Source organism: Leopardus geoffroyi, chromosome C1 (genome assembly GCF_018350155.1).
Source record: "Leopardus geoffroyi isolate Oge1 chromosome C1, O.geoffroyi_Oge1_pat1.0, whole genome shotgun sequence".
Taxonomy (NCBI): Eukaryota; Metazoa; Chordata; class Mammalia; order Carnivora; family Felidae; genus Leopardus; species Leopardus geoffroyi.
In genome coordinates, this window is record NC_059328.1 from 82,745,446 (window position 1) to 82,758,291 (window position 12,846).

General features: G+C 38.4%; 1 protein-coding gene across 1 annotated transcript in view; it reads right to left on the reverse strand.

Moving 5' to 3' along the window:
* The window catches only part of DPYD (dihydropyrimidine dehydrogenase), an 852,446-nt gene that overhangs the window by 125,054 nt on the left and 714,546 nt on the right, over positions 1-12,846 (reverse strand). Inside the window, exon 20 of the mRNA XM_045478381.1 lies at positions 436-615. Within this exon, the coding sequence (XP_045334337.1) occupies positions 436-615 (180 nt within the window). The remainder of the gene's footprint in view (positions 1-435; positions 616-12,846) is intronic.

The following is a 12,846-nucleotide window of genomic DNA, read 5'->3' on the forward strand; positions in this document are numbered from 1 at the left end:
AAGATACTGATTAGATTTTAATTTTAAAAACTTCATCATATTATTCAGGGCTCCAGTGATTTGATTGTCTTGAAAATAGAAAGGTAATGTTATAATTTCCAGAGCTTGTTAAAGAATAAAGAAATCTCCAGCTTCCCACTGCAAAGAATGCCAGTCATCACCACAGTAAGCAAGAATTTGGAGGCACTTTACACTACAAACTTCAATCTTTTCCCTTTACATGACCTTGTGTTATGTTGGTTTTATAAAAATGTAACTCACGGACCTGTCATATAGCTGTAATCAAGCCTCCTTCAGAATGATTCTACTACAGAAATTACATCCAAGAGGCACTGTGTTTCCTGTTCCTGAGACAGTGGGAAAGAAAACAAGACCTGAAATAGAAAGTGACTGAGGTAGAGTTCTTAAGGACAACAGGAAAAGTTGAGCACATACCTTTCCCATGAGTTCAGCAATACGCGGAACCGGTTTCCCTTTCTGATGACTCATGGTAGCCGGACTCTGCCCGTCCCAGTCTTGCAGTTCATCAATGCTTTTCAGATAAAGCAGAGCTTTGAGGCCAGTGCAGTAGTCTTGGATAACAGTGAAGTCCTGATTCTGAATGGCACTGCATACCTGGAAAAGATGAAGCAATCAACCCAATGTCAAACCAAGAGCTAATTCTCCACATGGACTCACTTTTCATTTATTCAAGAAAACTTATTTATGTTCTAGGCACTGTTCCAAGCATGGCATGTCAATCATTGCGTGGGGATGGGAGTGCTGGGTGGGAGGGGCACCCCTCCCCGTGAAGGGGCAGAAGGAAGCTTTCAGGACAACGAATACTTTCATAGACTCGATGTGGTGATGGCCTCACAGGCTTATACGTATTTCAAAACTTAACCAGATTGTACCCTTTAAATATGTGCAGTTTACTGTATGTCAGGCAAACCTCAGTACAGCTGTTAAAAATTAGATCCAGTTGGTTGGATTTACAAGGAATCAAATTTAGTACAGCATAAGAAATGACACTTTAACTCTCTCATTTTCCCTTCATTGATTCGGATGTACTGCCTGGAGGTAGTTCTCATGTCCAGAGGTGGTCATGCTGAGGTTGGAGTGCTGTTCATCAGTTAACTCAACCACCATTGAGCCCTGTCTACCTCTTCAGCCTTATCTACTGTGGTTCTTTTTGCTCACTATGTTCCAATCACCCAGGTCTTTGCTCTTTTCTTCACATTTGCCACATTCTTTCTTTGCCTTAAGACTTTTTCATAAGATCTGGCAGCCTAGAAAATCCTTCCCTTCTATCCATGGCTGAGTACTGGCCCCTTCTTATCTCATGGTAAATATTACTTCTTCAAGAAGGCTCCAAGAATTCAGGATAGGTTAAGGCCTTCTTTTACTAATATGCTTTTTACTCATAACTATTGCATTTGATTTACAGCTCACTTCCCATACTGAAGTTTCAGGCAGGAAGAACCTGTTCATCTTGGTGACCATATTTATCCACAGTGTTTGTCACTTATTCTGCTCTCGATAAATATATGTCTTTGGGATGTCTGGGTGGCTCAGTTGGTTGAGCATCCTACTTTGGCTCAGGTCGTGATCTCACTGTTAGTGGGTTTGAGCCCTGCATTGGGATCTCTGCTGTCAGAGAGGAGCCTGCTTCGGATACTCTGTTTCTCTGTCCCTCCCTCGCTCATTCTCTCTCTCTCTCTCTCTCTCTCTCTCTCTCTCTCTGTCTGTCTCTCTCTTCCTGACAAAAATAAACATTAGAAAAATAGATGTCGAATGTATGGATAATTTGGAAGAGATATTTTGAGCGACCATATGTCAGACGATAAAGAAAAAAATTCTAGAGTAAAGGAAGGTTGGTTCTGAGAATTTAGGATCCTTCCAATAAAAATAAACCTGAAAGTCTGTATTGGGATTTGAGTTACAGCTTGAATTTAATGGATTTAGGTAAACACTTCCAGGTTAATTATTACCAAAGACACCTCAAAAAGCAGAAACAAAAATCTTTCATTTCCTATTCTTACGTGCTGTATGTTACTACAATGTAGAGAGGAGAATTGAATAACCACTAAACACAAAGAATATTTTCCATGAAGCCCATTACATTACGTTAAAAAAAAAACTGTTTCTCAGGAAGAACAATTTGAGCATTAATTAGGCCTCTTGTAACTTTCTTAGAGTTGATTTTTTTGAGAACAATTATAAAAAACATCATTATAATTTCCTCCACAGAATTTTTCTAAACTGTAAGTCAACTGATGCCTTACTTTACCCTCTTTGTTCACTGTGAGATTCCTTTTTTTTTTATAGTATATGCTTATGGGTATAATTTTACTCTAGTCTTAAAGTAGTTCACCATATGACCATAAGAAATCAGATTTTCAAAAGAACATCATGTCATGTTCTTTATGTGATGTTCATGATTGTTATAAATACCTGCAGCTAAAAGGAATCTAGATACTTTGTAACATATGAATAATAAAGCTGTATCTCATTTATCCCTGATTTGTCCAGTGAGAAGATGTAAAAGTCACTAATTTTCTTAATCCACAAAAATGGCACCATTTGTGTATGATAGATTTAGCCCCGCGGCACTGGAGTGATCAAGAGCAGACTTGGTGTATTGTATCGTATTGTAATTATTTTTTTAATTGAAGTAAATTACATAGAGTTGGTGTATTTTAACTATGGAAGAACATGGTGGGCCCTATGGCTAGGAAGACTACCTCTTTCCCACCTTCTCCTACGCTCCTATTCTGTAGCGCTAGTGTGTCACATAGTGGGGAGCTATCTGAGTGTGTGAAGGGAACATAAAACCTCAAGAGGGAGGAGAGACTACAAGATAGCGACGGAACGTGGCTGGAATGGTCTGCTATGCTGGAAACACCAGAAGGCACCACGAAACATGGGTGTTTGAGGGGATCGCTTCAGATGTGTTTCATCATAAGGCAAACGTCACACTACGTATATACCTTCCAAAAATGAGTAATTTAATTTCTACTTTCCGATAAGAATGAAACTTATTAATTTTCCTGATGGGAATGTCTGATCATAGGAACTTTGTACATGATATTTTCTCTTAAACTTTTAATATACATATAAATTATCTGAGGATCTTATTAAAATTCATATTCTGTTTGTAGGTTTGGAATGAGACCCAAGATCCTGCATTTGTGACAAGCTCCCAAGTGGTGTTAATGCTGTTGGGCCACACTTAGAATAACAAGATCTTAAGCTCTGGTAGGGATGAATCTCAACCTGAAATGCTATCTGCAAAGTGAATTTCTTACAGATAAACAAATTTCTTGATTTTTACTATTATATTATAGCCACATTTTCATAGCCCTTTAAAGAAGAACTACTTACAATAATAAGTCACATCTGAAGAAACAAGTAATTTGCTGATTAAATAGTAATAAGACCCAAAATAAATCTTAGGACGCAAGCACACCATTGGGAACAGCTTTGGCCGTGGGATTTGATGCTTAGAAAACGGGTTTGCTCAGAAAGGTGCCTTGCTCCTGCCTAACCTTTACACTCCACTGAGGGTTTTATCTCTATCTCAGAGGTAAATGGTTCCTTTTATAACACCAAGCATGTAGCTGCTATTCCTAAATGGGTGTGTTTTATATGACATCTCTTTGTTTGTTTAACAGCTCTGATTAGGACTCTTAATAGGTGTTAACATGTTTGCTTAGTATAATTTGTAAGTTCTTTATGGTGAAGGCTGGTTTATCTTTATTCGCAGCAGGACATCAGGTGCCATTATAAGCATCATTGCCACTATTAATTATTTCCATAAGCATGAATATCCCTATAGTGAGCTGTTTTAAATAGGGGCCCCTGGATTCTCAGCAGGATCAGCCCTGTGCAAGGGCTGAGTTGGTGGCAGCTCCCTGTGCAGCAGGATTTGAAGAGTGTCATAAAGTTCCTACTGCCCTCGAACAGTCTCCTCCAGGGGTCTGACACAGTGCCCTGAATTTTTGCTTTAGGTGCAGGCACATTTAGTCAAAGCCTACCTATGCAAAGTGAGTGTACAAATACCTGCAAGTAAACAGAGGTTTGCAGAGTGCTATTCTTGTCTCATTATTGCTCATTAAGTGAGATTAAGCACATTAATTGTAAATTACCTATTTATGGTTATTTACATCTTAAAAATCTCCTTTACATACATTATTTCTTTCAATACTCAAAATAAACCTAAAAGTTAGGCAGGAGACAGGGTAATGTTTTTACATTAAAAATGGAAAGAACCTGGGAAGCCTGGGTGGCTCAGTCAGTTGAGCATCTGACTTCAGCTCAGGTCATGATCTTGAGGTTTGTGGGTTCGAGCCCCATGTCGGGCTCTGTGATGAAAGATCAGAGCCTGGAGCCTGCTTCAGATTCTGTCTCCTTCTCTCTCTGCCCCTACCCTGCTAGCACGCTCTCTCTCTCTCTCAAAAGTAAATAAACATTAATGATAATAATAATAATTAATAATAATAACAATAATATAAATAAAAATGGAAAGAACTTGAATTTGAGAAACTATTTCTTAAAGTCAAATCTGGTGGTTTTATGCCATATCGAATGGCACAGCCTCGAGGCTAAGAGCATGCACATAGAAGTCCAGAAGAATCAGATTGAAACTACATCGTAGCTGTGTAAGTATGAGCAACTTTCTTCACTTCAAAATGGAGATTAAATACTTAATACATAGGAAACTAAAAGGCAACATATTTAAGTCTGAAAATAGTGGCTAGTACTTAGTAAGTTAGATTGGCACCAAAAATAAATTTCATAATATGAATAAATCATTAGAGCATGAATTAGGCAAGACATAACTTTTTAAATCTAATACTTTTTTGACCTAATGCAGTAAAGGAAGGTCGAGGACATTATTTTTATTTACATCAAGTAGTGATCTCGAAAAAAGCATTTGGCCTTGTTGCCAAAAGATATGTCTGAGACCCAGCTCTGTATTTCAGCAGCTGTGTGACTGGGGTTAGTCATTTAGCATGTTGAGTCCTCTCCCACTTCCCGATGTGAAAAAAGAAAAAAAAAAAAAAGGATGATATATCTAATTTATTGTTGTGAGGATTAAATTACATCATGTAGGTGGCAGTGCTGTGGAAATTACAACACCCAGAAGGACAGAATGGTACTAAACCTCATTGCTGTTATCAGATAATTTAAAGTTGAAAGTGCCTATGAGGTCAAAATGGAAAGTTTTGCCTGTAAAGAAAGAGTCAACTTCCTTGAAACGTAAAAGACAACTTACTAGGAAGCTAGCAAATAGAATCCAAATGGTATTAAAAGTACTAATCCCAGGTAAATAATTTGGCAGAGAAGAGTTCCACAGAATCAGAACACCGTGGGCTGGCACATGTTTTTGTGTAATAGAGCAGCAATCTTTCAAATGATATTTCAGAATGTGACAGTTATTAAACAGGGATCTTAAACTACCAGACACAATGCACATAAACCCACAATCATAATTATCCCTTTTCACTTCATGTCACATAGGGGGACAAACTCCACTCCAGGTCTTAGAAATGTGCGCCACCGGGCTGTATGCAAGTAAAACATATGTTTACACTTGAATCCAAAGTAGTCTTAAAGTTCCTGTAAATTATTTAGTAAAAGGAATACTGGAGGGTACCTACATTTAAGTAAACAGTGGAAGTTCTTCTGCAATGCTTATCAGATTCCAAAAAACACTAATAACAGAATCTTAGATAGCTGGAAGAAGTTCAAGAGTATTCCTATGAACACAGTCCAGAGATAAAGCACTGAATAAGGAAGAATATCCATGGACTTGTTAAAGATTTTCCAGAAAAAGGAAAAAAAAATCCTATGATCTCCCCTTAGTAATTTATTTTGATAAAGTGTTAAACTGTTTAAAACAACATAAAACACCTGCAATATTTTACATGGTGCTTTCCAGTTTTCAACGCACATTATCAAAAAGTCAGAAATATTGATATAGTCATTTACAGTTTTCAAAGCATGCCAACAGATAAAGGAAAAGGGAATTCAGAAAATTTTCAGACCAGCCTCCTTCTGTCACAAGATTAGGAGTCCAGAATGGCTAAATGACCTATCTGTGTCTGTGGTCACCTAGCTAGCTGGAGGCAGTACTCGTCTCCCCAGCTGGCCTGACGCTCTCTCCAGTATAGCACCACCTCTCCAGTACCTTTTTCCTTGGTCTGTACACCAATTCTGACAGTAAGATGGAGAAAGTGCCATCAAATTCTTAAGTGAGGAAATCGAAACTAAACATTGAATGCTCTGCCCCAACTCAAAAGATTAGTAGGTGGCAGAGCCAATGGTCAGATTAAGATATTCTGACCTCTGCTCTTATTCCTGGAAACTTCAAAAATTTGAGAAGTCTCATGTAATTAAATAAGCACATATTTGTAATTCTCATAAGAAGAAGCACATTGTTGTAAAATGATTTCAAGTTTATAATTGAACGAATAATGTCAGAAATCCACAGATTTTTTTAAATGTAGGATCTTAATAATTGGATAACCACTTGAAACTTTATGACTAAAACTGGAGAACAGACCTCTGCTGTTGTTGGATGGAGATGCAGTTTCCACATCCACTGATTAAAAGCATCAGATTTTCTAAAGGCATGGATTCAGTAATTCTTCATTGAGTTCTGCCCAGTACTTATCAACAGATATATAAAACTACATTATACTTTTGAAACTGGTGTACAAACACCGCATATTGTTAAGGTAATAATTCAGAATAACAATATCTCCGTATGAGTTTTTGGTACTACATAAACATGGCACTGCTTACTAGAATTCATGAATAAAACACCAAAATTATCATTTTATATGGCTATAGAGGAAAGACGGCCCCTGGAGATACATAGTACATAAGGGGCTAGATGGGTATATATTTGTATATCCACATAAAACCACAAATCTTAGTTGTTCTATCGTATTAGTTTCCATTTGTTAAATCTGTACAACATCAAAGTTGTGATGTCCCTATATATTGTATTTAGCAGTAATGTAACGGACTACGTGAAGAAATCAAAGTGAGAGTTTCTAAGTAGTTTCCTGGCAATTGAGACAGCAGGCTCTTTCATCTGCTCTGTAACTGTGGCAGTGCATTGATTTAAACTCCTTCTGAGATCTCAAATGCTTTCATACTCTTAGGTTTCTCAAGCAGCTTTTTTTTTCCCCCTCAAAGTGATAAAATTCTAGCATTCAGCAAAATACCATCTTGTTTCCCCCAAAAGAGTGGGTTTATTTCAGGTTTGCTACTAACCTGTACAGGATCATGAAGTAAAATAGCTGTCCAAATGCCATGCTATCACGAAATCTATCTTTCAGTTCAAGTTTTCTGTGTTCTGACCACAGCAAACTGGGTTGGGGGGGGGGGGGAAAGAACAACAGATAGCCCCACAGATGTTGTTTTTTAAAGGTTCAGGTAAAAAAAAAACAAAAACAAAAACAAAAAGCCAAAACAAAAACAAAACCTCAGGGCATAAGCACTTTTGCTTATTAATTACATTTTCAAAGTTGTTCTTTAATTGCTTCTCATTGATAAATGTTAAAGGTACAGAAATCATTCAGCTTGTTTTGTGTATCATATCTTTCATTGTTATTCACTTATCCTCTTATCTAGCCTTTTAAATTATTTAGTCTCTGACAAATTCTAAGTATATAAATACCCACCCCTTGTCCCCAGTCAGGAAGGAATTTTAAGGAGTTTGAAAGGCTATTTCTTTAAATGTCCACCTGTGGTCATCCTCTATCTGATTAATTTCTTAAATTTTTTTTTTCAACGTTTATTTATTTTTGGGACAGAGAGAGACAGAGCATGAACGGGGGAGGGGCAGAGAGAGAGGGAGACACAGAATCGGAAACAGGCTCCAGGCTCTGAGCCATCAGCCCAGAGCCCGACGTGGGGCTCGAACTCACGGACCGAGAGATCGTGACCTGGCTGAAGTCGGACGCTTAACCGACTGCGCCACCCAGGCGCCCTGCATCTGATTAATTTCTTTACCCAAATTCAGCTGAAGACCGGCTGAAAGAGAATAAAGTATTTCCAAGGTATTTTACACTGGGATCCAGACCACATTTTGCCAACTGGAATATGGAATATAAGTATCAATTCTCCAAGTATTTTCTCAAAGGTGGCATGGATGATGGGCCACCCACTAGACTGTTATTCAGAACAGCACTGGGGGACCATCTTCTCTATTCACTTTGCTCATGATACAACTTGACTGAGGAGGGCGTGGGTTGATTAGTCAAAGGGATGTGATGTGCCCTGCAGGCGAGATCACCTCTGTCCCTTTCCTTGTATCTGTCCTTTACAAAGTCAGCTTCAACTGGATTCCGATCTCAATGATGACCTGAACCAAGGACTAATAATGAAAAAAGAACCACACAGAGACACAGCCCCTCTATCTGCCTTTTATGAGAGGTTAGAGATAAGATGGGTGAGTCTGGCACAACATGTAGGGCCAAAGAGTGGGGACCGCTGTCCTGCCTCTTCAAAGATGTCACTGTTGATGGCCCTGCTTCCCCACAGACACAAATAGAAGTCTGAAAAGACTGCAACAGTACATGGAGTCCTCTGCACACCAGGCTCTCCTATACAGCCCATTCTTTGGGTAGGGGCTGTGGCTACAGTTTGAGGAAGCATGGCCACTTTGCCTCAGAGGCAGAAGGATTTTCTACTAAAACAAACTCTCCCCACCCTAGGCTAATGCTGTGGTGTGATATCAGTTACCACAGTAATTTTCAATTATTCTGCAGTGACACAGGTGGTATACAGGTTCGCAGGTAGCCTCGTGCAAACTCAGCACCTCCCACGATAAAAGTGGGGCAAGAGAAGGAAACTGAATATCCAAACAATGGCTGTCAGATGACTCACATCCATAATTTTCGGCAATCTCTCTTTTTCAGCAGTGTCAACACAGCTGGGAGAATTTGACTTACAATACCATTTACTAAAATACCACATGGGGTTTGGATGTGGTATTTGGGTCGTAATGCCTAGAGAGGAAAGGTCTACTGAGCAAATTCACCCAGGGAAATTTTTCTGGGCTTTGAAGATAGATAAAGGTATGCGGTTACTCAACAACAGAGCCAGACATTCAATATTCCAAGAAAAGCGGACCGTGTGAAATGAGAAGAATGTTGTTCAACAAGAAAACAGCACCTCAAATAACACTGTCCACCTCTTAACTCAAAGCACTCACAGTTCAGGAGTTGATGCTTTGGCTCATCTATTATTGATAAAAACACAAATTTGTGAGAGTAGTGGGTGGCTATTAACAGTGAGTCAACAATCTTGACTAAGTTGCCAATATATTCTGGGACACAAAAGTTAGACAAAGTTCAGTTGACTAAGAGTGGATAATCTATTTAAGAGTTAAATGCTACAGAAAAAGCAACAACAACAACAAACCCAAAACAAACTTAGCAGTGTTCAAGTTAATATACTGAAAGCACAGTGCATACACTGGATAACTGGAGAAGCAAAGCCAAAAAGTTAGTATTTTTAAAAATTCTTTTAATGTTTATTTATTTATTTATTTATTTATTTTGAGAGAGAGAGAGAGTGAGTGAGCATGAGTGGGGGAGGAGCAGTGAGAGGGAGAGCGAGATTCCCAAGGCTCTTCTCTGTCAGCACAGAGCCTGATGCAGAGCTCAGTCTCAGAACTGTGAGATCATGACCTGAGCCGAGATCAAGAGCTGGACACTTAACCTACTAAGCCCCTGGGCACCGCTAAAAGGTTTGTAGTTTTTAAAAGGGGCTTTAAAAATATATATTAAACGCTTGTTCTTAATTTCTTTACCATACAGGTAGAAAATAGGCTTACAAAATTTGTGATTTTGTGGAAAATCTGGGGAAGTAAATTATACACTAGGTTTTGTTTTTTGGCTTTTTGTGTTTTGTTTGTTTGGTTTGCTTTTTAATTAATGAAAACCAAGAACCTAAAAATAAAATGCCTGGCCTTTACGCTCCAAAGATAGATTGCTGGAAAATGGTTAGAGATGAATGAATGCAATGATCAAAGAAGCAGTTTTATTTGCATTTCTCACTAGAAGGGTAAATATTTTATGATTTGTGAATGTGACAATTAACCTGAAGAAAGATTACAAAGACCAGTAAAAATTCTAGGCTCAGGGTTTTAGGAGGATACTTAGAAGTGACCCATATAATTTATCATCCAGACACTTGAGAGTACACAGGGAAACTAATAATGAAAATACCAGGACAATCAGCATAAACTAAAACTTTTCTGAACAAATCTAGATCTATGATTCCCTTACTTATTGGAAGGTTTTCCCCATCTTCAGATTGGAGGGAGATTTTCATTTATCCTCATGGAACACATTCTAAAATGCTCTATCACGTTTTGTTTGGTTTACCATTCAGGTCCTTCAGGTACTTACCCCGGCCTCAGAACATTAACATCGGGTTGAAGTCGTAGGGCTTTTATTGCTTACATGGGGATTTGGAATTTCAGAGACCTAACCTGATCCAGAGAACCCCAGTTTTAAGGGTCCCTCTTGACCTCCAAGGATCTTTTGGCATAAGAAAAACTCAAGAAGGACAGGAAGGGTAAAGGGCAGACCAAAATCTGAATCCTGTAAGCTGGACAGAAACACCCTTAAGGGTGGCAAGTTTTTATGTACTTCACATAGTTTAAAAAGTCTGTTTTTTTTTTTTTTTGTAGCTGCCATTTCTTTATGCTTTACCCAAATTCCTCTAGGCTTACTGCACTTTGACTGAAATTCACTTAGTGGTGATTACTTTCCAAGCACTGTGCTAAATACATTCAATGTAGCATCACATTAAACCTCACAATAACACCACAAAGTATTACTATTTTATTCAATTAGCAGATGGGTAGACAGAGGGTCAGAGATTAAGGACTTTGACTAGAATCATACAACTAATGAAGAGCAGAGCAAGGGTTCAAGTGCTGGATCAATATGTCCCAGAACATTCTCTCATAACAACTGTACAATCTTGTTTTTCTTTTGTAACCACTACAAAGGCACCTGCTTCTCAGATGAAAACAGGAATAAATATATTTACATACATATGTATATATATAATATATACACATATCACATGATACACATACACATATACACATACACACATGTGTCTGTCTGTCTGTATCTATCCATCCATCCAAAATAAAATCATTGTGAGGAATATATCAAATAAAAAGATATGTATGTATCTAGGACAATATCTAAAATACATGTAAGTATGAATTACAATTTAAAGATTTTTTTTTAGTGTTTATTCATTTTTGAGAGACAGAGAGAGACAGAGCATGAGTGGGGTAGGGGCAGAGAGAGAGGGAGACACAGAATCCAAAGCAGGCTCCAGGCTCTGAGCTGTCAGCACAGAGCCTGATGTGGGGCTCAAACCCACAGACCATGAGATCATGACCTGAGCTGAAGTCGGATGCTTAACTGCCTAAGCCACCCAGGTGCCCCTTGAGTCCATCTTCTCTGTGAAAATTCATTAGCCCACATGAACAAGTTTCTCACCAAGGGACAGAACTCCAGAGCCTCCTCTAATCAGATCCCAGCCCATCTGGCATGCATGTCCAAGAGAGTAGTCACTAAACACATGCAAGTATTTAAAGGGCACCTAGGCACCCCTGTACAAATTACAACCTAGATCACATTCTCCAGCTTTCAGAGACACAGTAAAAGGGCAGAGACTATATCTGTTTTGTTCATCACAGCACACTCAGTGTTTAGTACATAAATATCTGTGCCTGCCATATGATTTGTTCAATAAATGAGTAAATGAATGAATGAAGCAAGTTGATGATATCATATTAAGACCCATTCAATGACAAGCAAAATTCTCTTCAATTTCCTGTCAATAACATATTTTTATCTCCCTCTACTTATACAAATTTATCGTAATTCAGAAGTCACACCAACCCACAGAGTGGTGTTTAAAGTCTGTGCCACTCATTGTACCATTAAACATTATTATCTTTGCGTTATTACTTAGTTATTCTTTGGATATACCCAGGTCTTTCCAGGATGCAAAGAAGCAGCTCTACTTTAGCGCTCTTTCTGATACTCAGAGTACTATTTATTACAGCTAAACTTCACAGAGCTTACATATGGATTACTACTTATCTGGTATTCCCAGTCTGGATAACCAAATCCTGACAGCAGCTACCATTTGATTCTTTCTCTTCCAGTAGTTCCCTTTAATAACAACTGAAGGAATATGTAATTTAGAATCCCACAAAGACATGTGTTTAACAAAGACTGAACTCGCAGTACCGTGTCCAATATATGCAGTGTTCTAAACTACTAATTTTCGCACATATGCGTACATATATTGAAGTATTCATTTGTAGCAGTCTAGATTCTAGCTCCCCTGAAGGACTGATAATTTAGAGCCAGGAGAAGCTAAGGGAAAGGTCTCTATTCTGTTTTGTGTCTGGATTTTCTCATCTAATTGTTTAGTTTCTGCATCACATACCCAGGTCAGTGCAGTTGTCTCCTTGGATCAGGCCTCATATTTTCATTTTATTTATTTATTTTTTTAACGTTTATTTATTATTGAGAGGCAGAGAGAGACAGAGCATGAGCAGGGGAGGGGCAGAAAGAGGGGGGAGACACACAATCCAAAGCAGGCTCCAGGCTCTGAGCTGTCAGCACAGAACCTGATGCGGGGCTTGAACTCACGAACCGTGAGATCGTGATGTGAACCAAAGTCAGATGTTTAACCGACTGAGCCACCCAGGCGCCCCCTAATATTTTCATTTTAAAGAATTCTTTCTCTATCTTTAATTATTTCAAATTTGTAATTTAAATTGAAAGTTCAGAACTTCATCAA